The 21,404-nt window shown below is 34.2% G+C and overlaps 3 protein-coding genes across 5 annotated transcripts; 2 read left to right on the forward strand and 1 right to left on the reverse strand.

The window, feature by feature from the left end:
• Positions 1-2,046: 2,046 nt before the first annotated feature.
• Positions 2,047-11,850, reverse strand: LOC105761242 (trafficking protein particle complex II-specific subunit 130 homolog). Its single transcript, XM_012578992.2, has 21 exons — positions 11,500-11,850; positions 10,794-11,023; positions 10,421-10,602; positions 10,003-10,186; positions 9,615-9,705; positions 8,920-9,080; positions 8,521-8,610; positions 8,272-8,433; positions 8,125-8,186; positions 7,916-8,006; positions 7,118-7,281; positions 6,717-6,930; positions 5,818-6,363; positions 5,521-5,730; positions 4,883-5,297; positions 4,695-4,785; positions 4,405-4,489; positions 3,527-3,716; positions 3,050-3,348; positions 2,622-2,712; positions 2,047-2,507 (listed from the first exon to the last, which is right to left on the reverse strand). Exons 1-21 carry the CDS (start codon positions 11,561-11,563, stop codon positions 2,332-2,334), a joined length of 3,798 nt encoding a protein of 1,265 aa, XP_012434446.1. The 5' UTR covers positions 11,564-11,850; the 3' UTR covers positions 2,047-2,331.
• Positions 11,851-12,045: 195 nt separating this feature from the next.
• On the forward strand, positions 12,046-16,702 carry LOC105761244 (peptidyl-prolyl cis-trans isomerase CYP37, chloroplastic). 3 transcript variants are annotated; one of them, XM_012578995.2, is made up of 12 exons: positions 12,047-12,272; positions 12,602-12,862; positions 12,947-13,036; positions 13,227-13,322; positions 13,884-13,991; positions 14,209-14,258; positions 14,646-14,748; positions 15,050-15,103; positions 15,537-15,692; positions 15,794-15,916; positions 16,216-16,265; positions 16,357-16,702. In XM_012578995.2, the coding sequence occupies exons 1-12, from the start codon at positions 12,099-12,101 to the stop codon at positions 16,466-16,468; spliced, it is 1,377 nt and encodes a 458-aa protein (XP_012434449.1). In that variant the 5' UTR covers positions 12,047-12,098; the 3' UTR covers positions 16,469-16,702. The 3 variants fall into 3 exon arrangements, with proteins under 3 accessions (XP_012434450.1, XP_012434449.1, XP_052480480.1); XM_052624520.1 differs by having other exon boundaries at positions 12,129-12,272; positions 12,594-12,862; XM_012578996.2 differs by lacking the exon at positions 16,357-16,702 and having other exon boundaries at positions 12,046-12,272; positions 16,172-16,258.
• A 1,432-nt stretch (positions 16,703-18,134) lies between these two features.
• LOC105761245 (F-box/kelch-repeat protein At3g23880) lies at positions 18,135-20,711 on the forward strand. Its single transcript, XM_012578998.2, has 2 exons — positions 18,135-19,413; positions 20,214-20,711. The coding sequence occupies exon 1, from the start codon at positions 18,227-18,229 to the stop codon at positions 19,406-19,408; it is 1,182 nt and encodes a 393-aa protein (XP_012434452.1). The 5' UTR covers positions 18,135-18,226; the 3' UTR covers positions 19,409-19,413; positions 20,214-20,711.
• The last annotated feature ends 693 nt before the right edge of the window (positions 20,712-21,404 follow it).

Consider the following 21,404-nt stretch of genomic DNA (forward strand, 5'->3'; position numbering starts at 1 on the left):
TAGTCTAAAATTTAGGCTTCAAGAGTTAATTTCATTAGTCATTTATAAGCCTTAAATTTTAGTTTTTCTGAGCTTTTAAAATCTTAAGTTCTTAGTATTTTATCTTCTATTTAACTTTAAATTTAGAATATTTTAAAATATAGTTTTAGATGATAATTTTGGAAGATTTATTTGCTTTAGTATTAGCTTTTAGTCATGGAATTTAGGTTTAGGTTTCTTTAGTGTTTGATACTAGATTTATTTGAAGTCAGAGATTAAAATTTTCAAGTTAGAAGCTTTAAATACCAAATTCTATAGGACTCTCTTTGGATAGACATTATAACGGTACTCTAACCTTCTTTACACATAACCGTACTCTCAAATCTAAATTTAAGCTTTATAACTATTTTTGGATAGACATTGTAGGGGTACTTTAACTTCCATGCACATAACCATACTCTTGAACTCAAATCTGATTATGAGACTAAGCTTTAGTTTTTAGGACTTTTTTTTTCTTAAATTTATTTTAGAACTTTAAAGCAAGAAGATCATCCTTAACACATAATGATAAAAATGAAATTTTGAATTGAGTCTTGTAAAGACAGTGAATAGTTGCACAAAAGATCCCATAAATAAGCTTAACTACCTAGTGAGTTAAACTCCTAACTCAATTACTCAAGTATGTTTAAATTTTTTATACTATGTATTTCTTAACATAGGGGATTACTAACATTGCCATAAATGTGGTAGTAGTTGTGACAAGCGATAAATTGTTAAGGATGATGAAAGATACGGTGATTGTAATGATTGTAAAGTAAAAGTTATAGAGAGAATTTTAAAATTCTTAAATTTGTTAAAAGAACGAAAGGCTATAAATGAAATGTTCAAACCTTTTCTTATATCTTTTTGAATGAAGTTATCAAAAGTGGTTATAAAAAGGGGGGGGGGTCAACATGCTAAAGGGATATGGGAGGGAGAGAGAGACTAGAGAACACATTTATAAGCAAGGAGAGAAGCTACGAATTTGGTATTGGGGATGAAATAAAATTATAGATGTTTAGGAGGGTAAAAGTAAAAAATTTGTTTGAAAAGGCTTAAATTGAATACTTAACAATTGAGAGGAATTAAAGTGACATTGTTCAACCTAACTAGGGGAGTTACAAAGATTATATGAAACTTACTCTCAATTATTTATGTGGATGTCACATTTAAATTGTTATTTATATGTCAGTGTACTTTTGTTTAACCAAGAAGATATTTCAAGAAATATTAAGAAGTATATTCTTTAACAATGTTCGTATTCTAAGCTTTCAAGTCGTACTCTCTAGAACATATTAATAGTAAAGCATCCTAATAATCCCATCAAACTTTCAAATTTAGCTCCACAACCGCTGCTTAGTTGTTTATCTTTGTAACTCTACCTTCTAAGTAATAAAGAGTATTGCATGCCAATGGGTTTATGTTTTAAAGTGGCTTGCCAAGGAGCTTTGTTACCAAGGACTCACCTTACAAGGAATTATACTAGAATTGTTAGTAAAAAGAATAAAGATTATTTATAAATAATGATAATATGTAAATTCATACAATAGGTGGCACTAATGAAGCTTCAGGCGATATATGAATATAAAATTTGAAAGATAACATCATGGACATTCAAATGCTCTTTCAATGAGAGATCTCTCTCATTTTTAAAACAAAATTATAATGAAATTTCAATGCGCAGTTTAAGGAAATGTTTGATAGTATTCTCCTATGAAATGATAAAAACTAGTTTGCAATTTATTAAACAAGAATAGGTTTGGGATGATGAGCATCTGGTTGCTTGGACTCAAATTTGAGTATCACATACAAGTATGAATGGATTTGATATCAAATACAAGCATATGTCTAACACAGGCATATTCAATCTTTTTCAAACTTTTCTATATATTTGAAAAATTCTTGGGGAATCATATTCCCATGTATACGCCAAAAAAATGTGTCCAACATAAACATTGGACACAAGTGCTTTAATAAAAATTAAGAGTCATACATGACTTTGAAAAAAAAAAACATGATGAGAATATTAACTCAAAATGGAATCGAATCGCATTGATATGCATTATGTGTTGTGCACAGATATTACACAGTTCTTTGTATATGTACTAATTTTGAAAGCATTGAAGGAACTATCTTTTCTGATCTATATCAGCTAAGTTCTCTTGATTTTTTTTTCTTCCAAATGTTGAAAACTTACAAAAATTGAGCAAAATCAAAACAGAGACATGAATTTTATCTCGGACTTAGATTTTCGCTGAATGGGATCTACTTCAAAAGCCAAAAAATATGACCTGATTAGAGAAGCCAGGAAAATCATGCTGGAACACAGAAGGATGAACTAGGAGCAGGAGGCAAGACGCGAACCAGGTGACATCCGGCAGGACTGCAGCTTATACTCACTTCATCGATACCCGGAAGCCCAAGATGAGGAGGGTGGATGTATCCAGCAACAAGGGGCATGCATAATATGGAAATAACTATCCTTGAACCTGGAAAAAAAAAAGACAATTTCAAGCAACAGAAATGAAATATTAATGCTTTCTGCTTAGCTGCAAAGCACAGGAATCGATATTAAAAGGTAAATGGGGAAGCTGTTCCTAAACCTTGCTTCATGTCGAGAGAAACATGCCCTCTTTTCCTCCCGGCAATCATCCATTTATCAGAATTTGCATTGATTTCATATAACATCTTGTCCTGTCATTATAATAAACATAATTTGTAGTAGCTGAATGTAAACAAAAAGTAGAAGCGTTGCACAGTATTCACTAATAGCTTCTCTAAGGATTTTCCTTCTACAAAGCAGGCCATAGTCTGGGGAAAGAGGGAAGGGATTGCAGTTGTTAGGATCCGAACCCCAAATCTGTCAAATGCAACCTCTTGGGTGTGACTAAATGAATCAATTATGTTAAGCCTCGGGTGATGTGGGTCTTTTTTAACGAGTAATATGCCAAAATTTAACTCAACTTCTGGTGCATGGGTTCATGCTTATACCTGACTGAATTTGGTGGATTATAAGATTGTTTTAACTTACATTGTTTTGAGGAACTCTTTTCTCCTCAATGTCTTTCAACCTTTCAACCCTCCATTTCATGGTAACAAGTTGCCCAACTCGAATACTATCGGAAGGAAGAGGTAGAAATCCTACAGCCAGGCACGGGCTAAGGACAGGCTGCTGCAGAACAAGAGCACTCCTGAAGACTAAATTCTTACTAGTATCCTCAGCATTTTCATTCGATTTCATAGTCACAGGTGGGTGTGCCCCAATGGTCCTATCACCAGCAATTTCATATCTTATGTTTAATATGTTTTCTGGTGGTACGTTATTCTCATCTGTAAAGCAAGAGATTGATTGCTTGTCATAAGTATGAGGCAATGTGAGAGGGTACAACTTCTCTGAGAGGGTATAACATATAGAGGTCGATGAATTTAATTTGAATAAACAAGAGTCAAAGAAATAGAAGCCTACAGCCATATACCCTCATACGATAAAAAAAGGAAAAGTTGGTACCTTCAGCAGTTCTCTTCTCCAAGCATAAACAGAAGAGGAGTCCAGCTCTTGAACTTGGAGATATGACAAGTGGAAAGAATGCAGAAATAGGTCTTCCATTACCTTGTCCAGCATGTGTAAATCCATCGTGAAGGTCAAGCCAAGCATCGTAAACAGACAATGTGGCATTCACTTGGGAGTGTAGTGTTACCTGGAAATGACATGAACCAACATGAGCTTCATGCAAAATATGATCTGCCGGTTGACGAGTTAAAATATGTTAGAATTGTGATTGTTTGGCGAAAGATAAATTGGTGTGTTTGATGTGATGATCCTATTGTTTTGTTTCTTTCATTAGCATTGTACTCTCCAGAGGCATTGCTGGGGTTTTCTATTTTATTAATGAATAAACTTTTGCAAAGCATAAAAGAAAAGAATGAGAATGTAGTTTTCAGCATAAAACATTAATGGTAAGATTGAAACAACCTCTCCTATTCACATGCAACACATACATCTACTTTACCACATACAACAAATTTCTAATTCAACATGCACTGCCAGATTATTTCATATGAAGTGGTATAGTCACTGGTTGAGTAATGCCATTAAAAGGTATAAGCTTATCACATTTGTGGATGCTATACATCAAGGTCAAGCATGTCATCTGACAACTGAAGATAAGCATCAAAAGTAGATCAGACAAAAGTAATACTACTTTCGATAAAATTATTTATAAATTATAGTCACTTAATTAAACTGTTCATTGCAATCTCCAATATATAAGAAAATCAAGACATGAGGAGCTTGAGCTCTTATATCTATAAATTATAGTCACTTCATTAACATGTTCCAAAAGAAGCACACATACACAAATGTGTTTGAAACTAAGGACATACAACCTGTAAAAGCAAAGTACTATCATTGCATTGATTGGCGACTCTTGTGCTCACATGGAAAGGATCACTGAAATGCAGAGCTATGGTTCTGCACATAAGAGTAGATCACGTAATAAAGTTCAGAATTCAAATACAAAACCAGTAAAAAGCCAGATAAACAAGATATGAGAGACGATGTTGAGGGCTTATACAGATGCTGGTGGGTGTTCTGTGAATGTGAGTGAGTGAGAGAAAGAGAATTCATACTCAAATGTATAGAAAAACTAAAATATATATATGAGGAAAGGCACTACGTGTCATAGATCTGGTTCTTTGATATCCCAAACTCAAGCTTCAAAGCTATTGTCCTCATTCTGTCCACAATACTTTGTTTCTCAGGGGCCCCTGCCACAGCATGCAACATAACATAAATGATCTATCAGATGCAGAAAACTCTAAAAACTTAAACCATCATAACTTTCTTGTGCTTTTTTTTCCTGACCTGAAGATGACCCTCTTGCAAGCTTATCATCAATAGCACGAATAGGAATCCATAAAATTGAGGATACATCACTGGCCCAATCTGGAAACTCTATTTTACCGCTTACAAGACATAACTGCTCAAAGTGTTTATCAGCAGCTGGAGAACAATCTTTTGCAGCCACAGAACTATCTTTTGTAGCATCACCAGAGTTTGCCGTACCAACCGAGCCCTGTCCAGCCTTTTTGTTGCTCTCCATCTCAATGGAATGTGACTCTTCAATCATTAAACCAGGACCAGTATCAATATGCAAGACAGCACCTTTTAAGGAGTAGTTTATAGGCTGTGCTATAATTCCAATCCACTGAGTTTCATTAATCAGTAAGGCAGATGATATACTTGCAGACAGATCAGCTAGAGGTCTTGGTTTGAAAACCTAAGTGAAAGAGAAAGTTTGATCAGAAGATTGAAGAAATAGAACAAAAGAATGGACGGCTTCCTGATATTACAGCTGTGAATGTTACCAAGTTATATTTTTAATAATAAAAACAGTTTGCATTTTAAAATGATGATGAAAATTATTGTCCTGACATTTCTTAATCCATATTACATGAGAAGACACTACTTCAATCCAAAAGAGAGATGGACAGAGAGAGTACCTTCAAGATAGGCCGGGTTGGCTTCTCATAGCTCATGAAATCATCACTATCTGCTGGACCTCCCTTGGAAAAACTATGAGATCTGAATGTCAACTGTCCAATGTGGCCAGTAAGAACTCCCAAGACATAGGAACCAGGCTTCTGTGGTGGTAAAGGAAATGTGATTGTATTCCTACCAGGCTTTAGTACAGTGGCATTAGAGTTCCGTAACTGAAATATGAATCAAATTAATGAGTCATATCATGCTACACCATAGCTTACAGACATTCTAGCATCATCTTGTCTTAGAAACCATACCTTACCACCTTCATCAGCATTATATGTAGCCATCAAAGTGAGAGTAAGAGAATCGAGAGTTATATCATCAGGAAATCCACTCCAAACGGTCACAGATAAGGTACCAGTATCCCCATCACATAGCGCCATAGGAGGCCCAGGATTTCCAGAAAATGTAATTAACGATGATACATCAAGAGGAACATGGTTCGTCATTTCATTATGTGCTAGACTAACAACTTCTGATTGAAAAGCTTGGCGTTCCTTCGATAAGAATAAACCTTTATCTAGCGAAAGCAATCGCACACAAGATAACAGGTAGCCAGCTTCATCATTGAGTGACTTTTGACATTCAGCTAAACTGGGCAAGACTTCAGCTAATAAATCTTCCCATCCTTCACCAGCATAAAGGGCACAAACCTTCTCATATGACTTTGCAGCTAGGTCAAAGTTCCCACGCTTAAAGCAGACAGCTGCAATTTCACCATCGAGGACAACTCCATATCTTTTCCACCAAGAATGATGGTAATTGTCAGCAGCACCTTTAGTGAGCTCCATATATTTTTGCTGCCATGACCCAAATAGGAATTGATGAGACAAAAACAGAAGATACACAATATTGAATATCAGTGCTCCCACATCAGAAAATAACTATTGGACTATAGAATGAATAAAGGTCTAACATCTAAACTCTTATGGACTCAAAGTGATAACCCCAAGGAGAATGTAATTTTGGTGTAAATGTTTGTTAATTATTTTAAGGAATCAAATATGAATGGGGAGGAGACAGAGATTGTCAAGTATATTCAATTCAACTAGAAAGGGTTGAAGAAGAGATTGTCCTCTCCCTCCCTCCCAAAAAGAATGGTTCTCAACAGTGGAAACATGAACAGTACATGTGTGTAGCCTTAGTTTGATACCTCAAAGTTCTCTACAGATGACAAAATTTTCTGGAGATCAGGATTTGAAATTGTTTTCTTCAGAGCATGTTCAGCAGCAACAAAAATTTCAGCAAGTCTCATAGGTCGACCAATCGAGCAATCGAAATTTCCAGGAGATGAGTATGTACGTGACATCATAAATTCATGAGCTTTATCTGCCTGGGGCATCTTTGCTGGTACATCTGCAGCTAATCTGTCAGAATGCATATATTTACTTGACATAACTTTTAATTCTGAAAAACAAAATGGCAAAATGAAAATGCAAAATCAAAAAAGAAAGGTCAAGTAATTTCTTGAAATGAAAAACTTTCAATTGAATAGTAACTCATCTTCATAAAACAGCCAAGAAACGTTTGCCTTGATTCTTGAGATTTCCTTACCCATCATTGAACTCTACTCTGCCATAAAAAATCTCTGATGAGTTTCCAACAGAAAGCGAAGACCTTCGCTGGTTTGCCTCACGTACAAGGATAGTAGGTTCCAGTGGCAAGGGTTTCCTCTGAATGCCAAAGTGCTTGACTCTAGGAGTTTCTTGCAGGATCATCTGAACCAAATAAAGAAGGTAAAGCTGATCAAAATAGAAAAAGACATTAATGGACTAGATAATTGTGTATGCATAAAGCTTATGACTATGATAACATGCAATTGCAATGATGCTTTATTACAATCTAGAACAATAATACTATTCAAGTGGTATGATCATATAGCACTTTAACTTTAGAAGCTATGAACTTGACATCTGAAAAATGATTGCCGTTAAATAACCTATATTTTGAAGATTTAAAGTGTTACTATGTACTTCCAAAAAAGGGCCACTTTCTTCGAAGTTTTAGCAAGGTAAGGTAAGGTAAGGTAAGGAAAGACCACCGTTAAACAACAGTTCTATGTTGATCTGAAGCATGCAGACAATGAAAGACATAAGCTACTAACTTGATCTAGTTTCTTCCCTCAGAAAAGTTTCTACTTCGAAAAAGCCTACTGAATAAGAATAGGTCATTATAATGTTTTGAATGTTGAAAAATACATGATGGGGAGAAAAACAGAAGCCCTATACTACTTCCAAAGAATGAAACACATAAACCTGCACTAAAATGGTGTAGTTATTATTAAAAAAAAGGATGTTCCTTTTTTTTTTTTTTTTGGTTTTATGAGTTTTTAGATGTGGAATAATTACATGCCTTTTCTTTCACAACCACCTCAGAGGTAGCATCATCTGGAACTGAAGGCCAAACTGCCGGCTTGGGCCAAGGCAGCATGCTTAGAGAAGCACTTCTCAAAAGAAAGAAACAAAAGAATTAGATTGTAAGAAAACTGGCCTCAACTGCACAAGTAACCAAATTCATGGAAAGTCAAAGGTAGATTTGATCTCCAAAAATTGAATGCGTACCTGTTAACAGGACTCCTTTCTATCTCTGTTCCATATCCAATTAGATATGCAAGCCTCAATAACTGCCACAATTATCAATATGTTTCAGTGGTTGTTCTACAAAATGAACATCCCTTATTTATTTAAAACAAGAAATAAAAGTTTTACCTTAATCCTACATAGTGAGTAAAGATCACCTTGAACGCGATAGAACTCCTTTTCTGTCTCAGGGGCTACATCTTCATCATTATATTGAATACTGGTTGCATCGACTAAAGCCAAGCATGCAGTGATTACCCAAACTTCACGCATACAGAAGGGCAGAATACTCTACAACAAATCCATGAGGAAAGAATACATGAAAAATGGAAACAGTGACCAAACTGTTGCTGGAAGAAAACAAACATTATCAAATACCTCATTCGATTCCAAGGCTTTTGAGAAACTAATTATAAATGAATAACCCCTCAAAGCAACCTCAAAAGGATGATTCAGTTTGAATAAGAGCTGCAAGTTAACACTAATCAGTGAGACACAGTATAGGCACATACACAGAAATTTCAACTATGGGCTTGAAATTAATAAGCCAATTACAAAGAAATAAACACACATTGAACATTTGAAGGAAGACTAAAGTTAAATCATATGGAATTGCATAGCCAACAGCTGTTGAAAAATTAACCATAAGATTCCAATAACCCATTAAGAAGGGCACTTTGATAAAATTCTAAAAATTGACAATAACAAACACAAACTCATTTTAGTGGTAATTACTCACGGAATCAGATAGTGAGATGCATAAGTACTTAAAGTCACCTTTGATTGACAAGCAAAGAGATACTGTCTGAATTCAAATTCCCTGAATGAGTCACCTTGAACAATCTGCGTCAATGATTTGTTTCCAGGGTTGAGCAGTGCTGCCCGATCATCACCACAGTCTAGTCCTCCAAACTCCCTATGTTTCCCACCCATATTAACTGCAGTTATATATTAATAAATAAGATCAAGAAGTGCTATGGGAGAAAAAGAAATTATTAAATTCACAAGAAAAGGGAAGCATTTCAAGAAAACACCTTCACAATTACCAGTCATAAATTTGGCCTTATGACAAATGTGCTCACATATCTACCAAGTCAACTCCAAAAAAAGAAACTGAGATATGCAGTCATATCACATTAACATTGTGTCATAATCAATATCTTGGGGCTGCCAAATTTCAAGTAAAAAAACTACAGGAAAAAGTTAAACACTATATAAAGAATAGTTATTTATAAGCTTGTATGCATTGAATGGTTACCTAACTACCCACCCTTATTTAGTAGAAGCCAAATAGTTTATCAGGCTCAACTTTATTGTTTTCAAGTGTTACAAGAAAAACTTAAAAATAGTCATGTGCCAAAATCACAGTGCAGATTGGAAACATAAACAGAAAAAGAGAATATGGAGTAGCAAAGTTAAAACAAAACAAAATGGGCACTCAACACATAGGAACATATATATATTATTCGTACCTGTTTCCAAGTAGCACAATTCTAGTTCATCATATTCACGTAAGGCATCCTCGTGAAGATGAGCAATCTCAAACATAAAAGCCAAGCTTTCCTAAGAAAAAGAAAAATGAAGCACTAAACGTCCAAGGTTAAAATAATCTGTTTTTTCTTTGGGATATGTAAACTAATGTGATAGTTAATAAGGATTTATATTAATTAAACAGAAAAATAGATTTGGCCAAGTTCGCCTTTTCTTTTACAATCTCCAGAGATAGAAACCAGAAAAGGATTATGATATATGTTTAAGATAAAAATGAAGCTGAGTTAACACAAAAGAATGGAAAACCATAAAGTTTATCCCCGGATCAATATCAGCCATGACTGCATTACTTTCAGAAGAGGACCAAACCTTCAGAATGAAAAAATTACAGAAGTTCCAAATCGGCATGAATCGTTGTTCACTAAGCTTGCGTATCTCATCCTCATAGAATTGTATTCGTCTATCCAATGTATTTTTGATAGAATCCATAATCCTGAACTCTAACTCTTCCCAAAAATTTGGTTCAGGACCATATATGTCAAATTTGCAGCACCTAAGTGAAGCACAGTTTTAGAATATCAGAAAGCGACATCAGAAAAGTCAAACACCAATTTCCTGAGGCTGCTACTTTCAAAGTTTCACCTAATTTTTCTTTTGCAAAGATTTGGAACATGCATGCAGAAGATCAAAGCATTACTTCAACAATAAAATCATTGGCAACAATACAAATAGTACTTGTGACATCAATAAGAACATATATGCAAGCTGCTGAGAGCCGCAAGCTTACCTTTCCCTCTTCTTGGAGCTGAAATCAGCTTCAAATTTGGCATATACTTTCTTAGCCATTTTAGTGGCCTGATCATTGTTTGGATGAGCTTTAGATAAAAATATAATAAACCATTCCCGCTCATCATTTTGAGCAAACACTTTCAGGCGTGGTTTAACAATATTCTTGAACTCATCAAGGTCCTGGGGACAATGAACGTGAATAAAACAGTAAGCACACACACAAAAATGAAAAATGAACATCAACATGTAAGATGAACCAGACACTAATAAATAAAATTTAGAAAAAAAAAAAAAAAAGAACCGTTCTATTTTTCTCATTGTGTGGTCATAGGTCTATGAATCTGTAAACAGGTTAACAAGACTGAAAGTACCTCACATGTAACAAGAACCAGAGTTGCATATGGTTCCCGAAACCAAAATAAGTACTGCTCTTGAGGAAATCTGCTACGTAATCTTGCATCAGTGGTTAACACAAATTCAGCAGGCAAATTCTCCAAAAACACAGGGTTACGGGTCTTGTTATTCAAGCAAGCTCTTCTGAATGGCAGCCTCTCCTCGAAATTGTTCCTGACGGCAGGCCATAAGTCACTGACATCTTCAACTGTAAACGGTTCATTTGCAACAGTTAGAAATATAGGTAAGGAGAATATCATAATAGATTCCTTGCTAGTTCATGACTTCATGCTAAGACATGGCTCACCAGTTATTATTAACATACAAACATCTTGCAGAGCAGCAAACTTGGAATTCATCCAATTAGAAAGTAAAAAACTAGACTCCATATTGACACATTTAATAAACAATACATTTAAAATGTACTGATATATTTTGCAGTTTGTATTGTATTTATTTTTACACACAAAATACATGAGAGTGACCAATCAATCCCTCAGTCTTTGAAGAGCCCACTTCGTAAAATCAACTAAAAAGCTTAAAGCTCAAATCATCAATAATTAACACCAACCCTTCACAAATTTCCACAACAAAAATCCAATTAACAACTTACAAATTCCCCCAAAAAGAGAAAAGCCCAAACCCAAAGTTAAAAAGTTTCAATTCAATTAAAAAGGGATTTACCAGCAATGATGAGATGAGCACAAGTGCTCTTTATTGTTTGAAACTGAGCTAAATAGTTCGCCATTGTTTTCTTTTTGAGATCTACAATAAACTAATAAAATCCATAGAGCAAATGCAGAAATGTGAAGGAGAAAAAGGGAAAAAAATGGGTTTATTGCAGTGAGATTAAGTGTTCGTTTCGCTTATACTCCCAACTCTCTCTCTCTCTCTCTCTCTCCATGGATTCAAATCAATCTCCCAAATTCCTCGTTAAGCTTTTCGGTTGAGACAAGTTGGATTAAGTCAAAGTAAAAATTAATTATCTAAAATTTTTATTAAAATTATAATTTAAGAAAAATTAAAATCCCCTTCTTTGAGCAAAAATTTCAAGCTTTTTTAAAGAAAATTAATCAAAAACATTTTATAAATGAAAAAATTTGCATATATTTCTTAGAGGTGTAAAATCCAAACACGTCCTTAACTTCATCTGCCAAAGCCCAAAACATCCAATCAACAGCTTCCACGTAATCACATTTCTAGATGAGGCGCGCCAAAACCTCTCCCATCTTTCCTTTCTGTAACGACCAGCCTTCTACTTTTTTTTCCCCTTTTTCTTTGCAATGGCGTTTCCTTTATCCTCTTCCATTACTCTTTCTTTCACTCCTTCAACTCCAAAGCGCCATTTTTTATCGACCCATTTCGCTTTTCGATTCAGTCAAGCTCGTAGTCAAGAGAATGCAAGACCCTTTCAGCTTAAAGTTCAATGCAAGGCTTCTAAAGAAGCCTTTATCAAGGTTGGGGTTTTACCTTGAATTCTTGTTGAATTTACCTTTATATAATTTGTGGGTTTGATGTTTTCAGTCTGTGTTCAGTGACATGGTACTTCTTAATTTCATCTCAATTCAGAACAATTTAGATAGACCATGATTTATGCCTATGACTAGCCATATGCTACATGATCTTTTTTGAAGTTAGGATGAATCATTGATGATTCCGTATTAACGAACTAAAATTATCCAAGCAGTTTACTAGTTCTTAGTCATTAATCTTTGTGATTCTTTTTCAAACCCAATCCTGTTTTCAAGCTTTTCCCTACATTCTAAAAGTGCATTTAGTGATGCAGGATAAGTCACAATGCCGAAATATTCCTACAAGTTTCAACTTGTCAAATTTGATTAATGGAACGATGAAACTTGAGAATGTGATTGCTGTGATACTTATTTTAGCCGAAATTACCTCTCCATTACCTTTAGCTGGTTGGGACTTCTGGTCTATTTCACCTGCAAATGCTGTGCTTTACTCTCCTGAAACAAAGCTTCCAAGGACAGGGGAGCTTGCTTTAAGAAGGGCTATCCCAGCAAATACAAACATGAAGGCTATACAGGTTTTAAACTGATAATTGAATTCACATATTGTGTATGGTTAGATGCTAATCAGCCTTTTTTTACCATCTTTCTTTTGCTTATAGGATTCTTTGGAAGATATTTCCTACCTGCTGAGGATTCCACAAAGAAAGCCTTATGGAACTATGGAGGGTAATGTCAAGAAAGCTCTAAAGGTACCTAGTAGTTCCTTTTGTACACAATTTAAAGAAGTTAAGGAACTCATACCATTGGAGCTCACTCATATTTGAATTCATCTTTGTTCATTCTATGTTGTTTTCCCATGTCAATATCTTGTTCCTTTAAGTATATGCATATGGTTTTCCTTATTGTCTTTTGATTTTATATCTCTTTGATTAATTTCAGATAGCTGTAGATGGAAAGGATTCTATTTTGGCAAGTATACCAGCAGATCTAAGGGAGAAGGGTTCAACTCTTTACTCATCTCTTGTTGATGGGAAGGTACCGTGAAAGAAAAGAATCATCTTAACTTAAATGAGACACTCGATAGTTTTTATCTTCTTTTGTCTCCTTGAGATCACATTCCAGCAAGAATAACTACAAACTACTTTTTGGTTCACCAAAGGAAGAAAAAGAATGTGATGAGAATTTTAAATACAGTATCAGATATTTAATTTGACCCTCACCCATTTGAATATAATTTGATTCTTGAAGTCAATGGCTAAACTTTGCTCCAAGTTTCTTCGACACCAACATCATTTGTCCCTTTGTTGAGCTAAATGTTCACTTGGATATGATTGCAAGGTTACATGGCTGGATAAAACCTGGTTTGTAGCCAGAAAAAAATTATCCTAATATCTGAAAATGGATTGCTTTTTTCCTTAGATTGCTTTTTGTCACACCAAAATGCTCAAGCAAAAAATTTTATATGGGTTAACCTATGCTTCCGGGGCTCAGTTATGTATATTATGCTTTGGTAGGGAGGACTTTTCCCTGATGAATGGATTCATTCATTTGCAGAGAGACCTCATGGACTGATTGTGATATTCCTTGGTTTACTAGGGTGGATTGGAAGCACTCCTAAAATCTATCAAGGATCAGGATCCAGATAGAGTATCTGTTGGCCTTGCATCTTCACTAGATACCGTTGCTGAATTGGAGTTGTTGCAGGTAAGTACTATACTACTATTCCCTAGTTATACTTTGTGCGTATTCTGATTCATGATTTTCTATAAGATATTTGAAGGATCAAAATATTGATTGGCTTCCTTTACTTGTGTTATAGCTGCTGATTTTATATGCAGAAATTTTGTTGATTGTATGTGTTAGGTTTAGTTGTTAAAATAGTACAAGTATAGTAACATCACAACTTATTATTGTGGAATAGGCCCCGGGGTTGTCCTTTTTGTTACCTGAGCAGTACTTGAAATATCCAAGGTCAGTCTTCTACAGCCAAAGTCAGAATTTCAATGTTTTACTGAGGGTTGTTATATTCAAATGTTTTAAATTGATTGGTTAATGCAATTTATTTTGTTAATCTACTTTTGGTTTACCTATTTTGAAGCATGCAACATAGTTTTCCCCATTTTCTTTTCCACAAACATACTTACATGCAATTCTATTATCTTTTTAATATCTAGCCGTTTTCTCTACTATTTGACTGCTGTTTATATATTTTTACAATTCATTTGCTCTATGGTAACAATTTTTCATTCAGTGCCCGTTTGGCTTGCATGATTGCATTTGTGATTAGTAGGCTTTAAGTTTAAACCGGTTTTGTCTCTACTTTTTTTTATTTTAAATGGTGTTAGTTATGGTCTCTAGGCTAACAGGGAGAGCAATTGTTGAACTTACTATTGAGAAAGGAGATGGTTCGTCATTTTCCCCAGAAGCTGGTGGTGAACTCAGAAAGACTGCCACAATTCAGGTATGTTGAACCTGACAGTTTTATAAATTTCTCCTTTTGCGTCTATCACCTTAAGACTCTATCACATGTCGATAGCAACTGTCTTGCTACATCTCTGATTGTCACCTAACACGTTATTTGGAGCTCAGGCCTCAGAACGACATTGAATACTGCTGAGACAAACAAAATCATGACAATTGCTCTAAATCTGCTTACTATACCATCTTTTGTGACGGGTTGGGGGTGTTGCAAACAATAACAGAGCTAAATTGAATGACGCTTTACAAATTTACAGTTAACTGATTATCTTCTATCAATTCAGGTTGTTTTGGATGGATATTCAGCACCACTAACCACCGGAAATTTTGCAAAACTGGTAAGGTAGTTAAGCTTCTTTTTTTTGACATCGGTTTTTATTGCTATATCATTTTACATTTTAAAATAAATTCAATTAGGTCTATGCTATAAGTTTAATGACATGTTGTTAGTGTCTTCACTATTGCTGTCCATTGACGGATGATAACATGACTATACCCTCATAAAAGCAAATGCTTGACCTAATCAACCCTAATAGTTGGAGCAGAGCCTTAATTGGTTGAGCTATATCTATTTGTTAATGATAAACGTAGCAAGGCTGAAATCTTACTATCTTAGTAGATGAATCGGTTTGTGCTTTGATCTTTCTGATTAAAACCATGCTAGTTTTCTGTATGCGAATTGGTTAAAAATGCTGCAATATCTGTGAACAATAGCAATTTAAGGTGATTGAACCACACATACGCTCCTAAGAATTAGTTATAATTCTTCAGGTGACAGATGGAGCATATGATGGAACAAAGCTGAGCTGTATTAATCAAGCTATCATCTCTGAAAACGATACTGGAAAGAATGGTTACAGTGTTCCCCTAGAAATAATGCCATCGGGACAGTTTGAGCCTTTGTACAAAACAACCTTAAGTGTTCAGGTATGACTCCATAGCTGATTTTTTACATATGTCCAGAAATTGCAGCTATACCATTTTCCAGTTTAGTGTTCATAGTCTCATTCTTTTATTTCTCCTGGTAGGATGGCGAATTGCCGGTTCTTCCCCTATCTGTTTATGGAGCTGTTGCTATGGCACACAGTGAAGTCTCTGAGGAATACTCGTCACCATATCAATTTTTCTTCTATCTATACGATAAAAGGAATGTAAGTATACTTCAAAGCTCCATCTAATTCAATGCTTACTATCTGCTTCCTATGTTACCCAAACTTGGTGTGAGTGTCAAATATGGCTATGTTTCCATCACAAGTATTATGAAGTTTTAAAAAAAAGGTTTTTCCATATATTTAAATGATGAAACTGCGGTAGCCATAACTGAATATGGACCAAACACAGATATACTGGTAAAATAGTCTACTTCTACCATCTGCTCACCCTTGCCTGTCCAATATATCTTCCAGTTATCTGGTTAAAGCTGTATGATGATGATTTTACTTGTTTATAGTCTGGTTTGGGAGGCATATCGTTTGAAGAAGGTCAATTTTCCGTTTTCGGGTAATGTCATTTTATCCTTTGGATTAGATACATCTATGTATGAGCTAATTGTTGGCTAGACTTTTCATATGAATTTAACTTCAACATACAGATATATAACTGCTGGAAGAGAGATTCTACCACAAATAAAAACTGGAGATATCATCAAATCTGCAAAGCTAGTTGAAGGTCGAGATCGCCTTGTATTGCCAAGTGAAAGCTAAAGAACTTCTTCAGAAAGGGTCATCTCCATAAATTTTGAAGTCCATGTATCATTCTCAAAATTTAAGTGGTAAGGCTATTCTATAAGCTGTAAAGGTCATTTTTGGAGTTCTTGCTGCAGTTTGAGTTGAAGGTATTTACTCTTTTTAATATGAATTTTTGTTGTAAATTATTAAAACCACTTTTACTTTTTAAATCAATTCACTGAAGCTTTATTAACAAGCATTAGTTCTAAACTTGCATCCATTGTTTCTTCTTAAGAATTCTTTACATTCATCCACTTTATCCCTTCACAAATACAAGAAGAATGGACTGGATGGAGGACAAATTTGAAGCTAAGATTTTACTTTCTTCAAGCCACATATTTAGGCAATATTTTTATGCATGAATTAATTGATTATTAGTCTAAAATTCAAGATAATGTTAGCAAAGATGCACAGAAACTTCGTAAAAAAGAGTATTAAAGAAAAGTCAACAAAAGTTAAGAAATTTTCTCACAGAAGTCTCATGTTACTTTCATTATATAGATATAGTATCTAAAGTTATCAGATTATCTTGAAGAATGAGGCAGATTTCCGAATCTCCCTGGCAATTTCAAAACTTTTAACAACTTTATAATTAAAGATGTTTGGGTCAATAAAGACCAAAGTGTGAATTCCATGTGACGTGGTGCTACTGCACCGGCCACACCCCCCTTTTCCTAGAAGCTACTTTGCACTGGATTTTGGTCATAAATTTTTTATTTTTTTTAAAGATATAATTAGACCCAAATAGATTCTACTCTCAAAATGAAAAATATAAATAATATTTGTTATTTAATATTTATCACAAATTCGATATCATTTTCCGAATAAGATCTGATGGTTAAAATATACTATATATATAAGTTGTGTACTTAATTTGGTGATTTTTAATCTTTATGTTTTTAAGATTTTAATTCTGATAATATGATAGCTATTAAATTAATTGAGTTAAATTTTATTATTTTCAAAATTTGATGTGCCAAACATATTATTATATGTATAATGTTAAGCCACACATTATTCCTAAAACAAATAGTTAATAGATTTAGTAATTATGGTTTACACAAAAACTAATATTTTAAAATATGAAAAACTTAGCAACTAAGAATAACCTAATTGAAGAATATCTTTACGCATAATATAAAAATAATAACATAATTTAACTAAATAAGTTTTATTATTATTGTATATTCAGGACTAAAATTTCAAAATATAAAAACCAAAAACTAAAATTAAACAACTCGAAAATACCAAAAATAAAAATAATCAAATTAAAATATAAATATTAATTAAGCAATTTACACAAAATATAATGATTAATAATAAAATTTTAACCAAATTCAAAATAATTTTGTATATAGTCATGGCATCATTATCATGTAATAATTAAAATATTTTATTTTTCTAAAAATAAATTTTATTTAATATACATTTATAACTAAAGATGATGACTTCAACATCAATGAATTAAACTATTTGATTGAGAAGGTCAATTAATATTTAATTTAGTTTTGTAACGATATTTTTTACTTTAATTTTGTTTCAATGTAACCCACCCTTATCTTATCTCATAAAGTAAAGTGAAAGTTTTTAGATAACAGAAGAAAAGTAAAAAAAAAATCTTAAAATATTATGGTTGTCATTAATAAAGCAATTATTAGTCTCTTCTTCTTCTTCTTCTTCCCCTTTTATACATGTCGATTTCATTTCTTCAAAAACTGAGCAAAAGAGAAAAAGATGTCTGATTATTTGCCTGCAGAAGTGATCCTTGAAATCCTTAAAAGGCTCCCAATAAAGTCATTGGTGAAATGCAGGTCAGTTTGTAAGACCTGGAACAGTCTCATTTGCAACCCGTCTTTCATTTCAACCCATTTACAAGCTTCACTTTCAGAACCCAACAACACTCCTTTCATCCTCCTTAGGTGCTTTAAAAAGGGCAAAGAAAACTACTTTTTACATTATGATAATGATGACTTTGATGAGTTCAAGCAGCTTCAATTCCCTGTTTTTGGGTGTTTGTCTTGTTCTGCAGTGGTTGGTTCTTGCCATGGGTTAGTTTGTCTTACTTTTTTACCACAAGATGTTTTGAATTTCATTTTTTGGAACCCTTCCATTCAAAAATACATTACATTGCCTCAACCAAATATTTGCTGCTATACTGATGATGTACGTTTAAATTTTGGGTTTGGGTTTGATTCGAGAACCAATGATTATAAGCTACTTATAGTTGGGGTTGAAAAAGGTGAGACGTTGATTGAACCCTATTTGTTTTCACTTAATGAAAATTGTTGGAAAAGGGTTACTCCCGCTTCACCTAAGTATGCTGTTGAAGCAGGGATTTCATCCACTTTTGTTAATGGGGCACTCCATTGGTTAGGGTATCAGAGAGGGAAAAATGGTGGATTCAGTAATGCAATTTTGGGGTTTGATTTAAGTAGTGAGGAGTTTCTTGAGATAAGTTTGCCAGAAACTTTAGTTTGGTTGTGTCCTATGGATTTATCAACTATGAGATATGGGGAATCTTCCATTGCAGTGCTTAAAAGAGATTGGGAAGATGGTGAGTTGTTTGAATTGTGGGTCATGAAGGAGTATGGTGTGGTTGAGTCATGGACTAAGGTGTTAGCATTACATTTGATTGACCAAAGTGGATGGTTCCCAAGGGTATTGGGATTTAGGAAGAATGGGGAAGTCTTATTGCAAGTGGATGATGGAGAGATGGCTTCACTTGATTTGAACTGCCAACAGATGGAGCCTCATGGAGTTGAGGTTGGGGCGGAATTGTTATATGTTGGTAGTTACGTGGAGAGCCTAGTGTTACTCGACAAAGCGGTTGATGTCCGCAGTGTGAGTGATGCAATTCATGCTATAGATTCAAGTGATTCTGACGAATCAAGTGAGGGAGAGTGTGAAATCACATAGGACTGGTAAGTGCATTCACCTCTTATTTTCATAGCTGTCTTAAGTGATGGTTTATATGAACTTGATATTTACTAAGTTTTGCCTCTCTATGTATCTCAAATTCATGCTTGCAAAAGAGATTCGTGCATAACTCCCTTTACGTTAGCTTAATTGATTAAATACTTTAGCAACTTCAAATTAAGCCGTCTATCTCACATCGGGAAATTGTAAGAGTCTGCTTTGATATATGTGTAAAACCTGAAACCCGTCCTTGTGAGGTATTTGTGCAACAAATTTGTGGGTGTGGATCTCCATTGAGATTAATGCTATTGGCCTTGGATAAAGCCTAAATGAAAAGCTATAGAAATAAGGGAAAACTTTAACCTTTGGATCCGCTTGTTCTAACTTCTTATTCAGAGGTTATGGAGTAAACTTTGTTATATTTTCATGCGCATCCTATTGTGCAGGCAAGACATTTGTATGTTCCTTGTAGCATATCTGCTTGATATGTACCATGTATTACATGTATTTAAGCCTGTCAATCTATCTATGCTGCAATCTTAAAGATCAAAAGTACTTTTTTATCAGGCATGCTCACACATGCGCACACATGTAAGCATGCCCGTATATACAAACTCGGGCATGTCTGTTCTTTGAAGATTACAAATATAAACCCCTTGTTTTTTTCATGTAGGAATGGGCTGTTGTACTTATGCTTTCATGTTAGTAGAAAACCAAGACAGTGTGTTTGTTTCCGAATGCCAATTCCTGGAACGATATATTCTCTTCATTACTTCAATGACACTTTTATTCTGATTTCTTACAGGGGTATTGGGAACGCAGCGGATGTTCAAACCGTTGAAGCATAAATTTGCCTTTTCATCAAGGAACAGGCATTCAATATGGTCTTTTATCATATGTCTGCACTGCACTGCAGTGCACTGCACTGCATGTTTTGTTTTAGTTAGAATAGACTCGTGGTTGTACTGAGTCATCCCTAGGCAGTTTTGTGACATCCATTTGAAATGGCACAAACGGTCTTGCTAATCTTGAACAGCCTCTTTAAATCAATTTTAGCATATAAATTAAAGAGGGAATTCTGTATTTGGTTGGTTTTCTTTTTGGGTAAAAAAGAGACGGTATCTTGGAGAGATTGTAAATGTTGATACCTTTTAAAGGTCATTGCATGGACCATTGAGCTAAACCTTGGGTTGGGTTACTTTTTATTGCAATGCAAGGGAAACATGTTGTATCCAAAGATATTGCCTAATATAGCAAGCAGGGACTGATAACTAGTAATGATGAAAGATTGCCGTGTTTATGATGTGTTGGTTTTCTGTTTTTGAACTGATTTAGGATTTTCAGGAAACTGGATGTAACCTTTATTTATTTGCTTGAATGTTTACGCTAATCTTATACTTTTGGCCTTGGTCAAGGCTGTTTGAACCGAAACCAGACTGGCCGGTCAGATAGGGAATTGGTCGAGGTATTGATTCGAAGAAGGGTATTGAATTGGTTGATTGGGGCAGGGGACTGGCCCCCTAAAATTTAGGCTTTTTATAATTTTTATAATTTTAAATTAATAAAGTTAAAATTGCACTGGGTCCCCTACAAATGATAAAATTTTATTTTAATCTTTTAAAAATTATAAATATAGAGGTTATTAAATTGATGAAATTATATTTTTATTATTATAAAAATAGTACGGATTGGTTGTAATAGACAAAAAAACAGTTGAGTCAAGATTTTAATATTTTCTTTTATGATTTTTAATGATTTATTTAATTGAACTTGACAAGTCGATTGAAATAGTGAACCAGGAACTTGATTGGTTTAACCGTTGACTTAACCTAAAAACCTTGAAATTGGTTGAAATTGTGTATGGCGTTCATGATGAGATGTTATTAGTTATAGTACAATCATTGGTTAATAGATGCGGGAGGAATAAATAATACGTATAAATACTTTATTCAATGGATTTAAAATTTAAATTTCTTGCAATCGAGTCTTAGTTTTA

This window comes from Gossypium raimondii, chromosome 11 (genome assembly GCF_025698545.1).
Source record: "Gossypium raimondii isolate GPD5lz chromosome 11, ASM2569854v1, whole genome shotgun sequence".
In the NCBI taxonomy this organism is placed as follows: domain Eukaryota; kingdom Viridiplantae; phylum Streptophyta; class Magnoliopsida; order Malvales; family Malvaceae; genus Gossypium; species Gossypium raimondii.

What these genes read in the sequence shown, in the direction of transcription:
- LOC105761244 (XM_012578995.2), top strand. Translation starts at nt 12,099, where the DNA reads ATGGCGTTTCCTTTATCCTCTTCCATTACTCTTTCTTTCACTCCTTCA. An exon ending in CAGTACTTGAAATATCCAAG is followed by an intron (nt 14,259 to 14,645) that starts GTCAGTCTTCTA and finishes TATGGTCTCTAG; the next exon opens with GCTAACAGGGAGAGCAATTG. An exon ending in CCGGAAATTTTGCAAAACTG is followed by an intron (nt 15,104 to 15,536) that starts GTAAGGTAGTTA and finishes ATAATTCTTCAG; the next exon opens with GTGACAGATGGAGCATATGA.
- LOC105761245 (XM_012578998.2), top strand. Translation starts at nt 18,227, where the DNA reads ATGTCTGATTATTTGCCTGCAGAAGTGATCCTTGAAATCCTTAAAAGG.
- LOC105761242 (XM_012578992.2), bottom strand. Translation starts at nt 11,563, where the DNA reads ATGGCGAACTATTTAGCTCAGTTTCAAACAATAAAGAGCACTTGTGCT. An exon ending in AGAGTAGAGTTCAATGATGG is followed by an intron (nt 6,931 to 7,117) that starts GTAAGGAAATCT and finishes GCATTCTGACAG; the next exon opens with ATTAGCTGCAGATGTACCAG. An exon ending in TTCTCTCGACATGAAGCAAG is followed by an intron (nt 2,508 to 2,621) that starts GTTTAGGAACAG and finishes TTTTTTTTCCAG; the next exon opens with GTTCAAGGATAGTTATTTCC.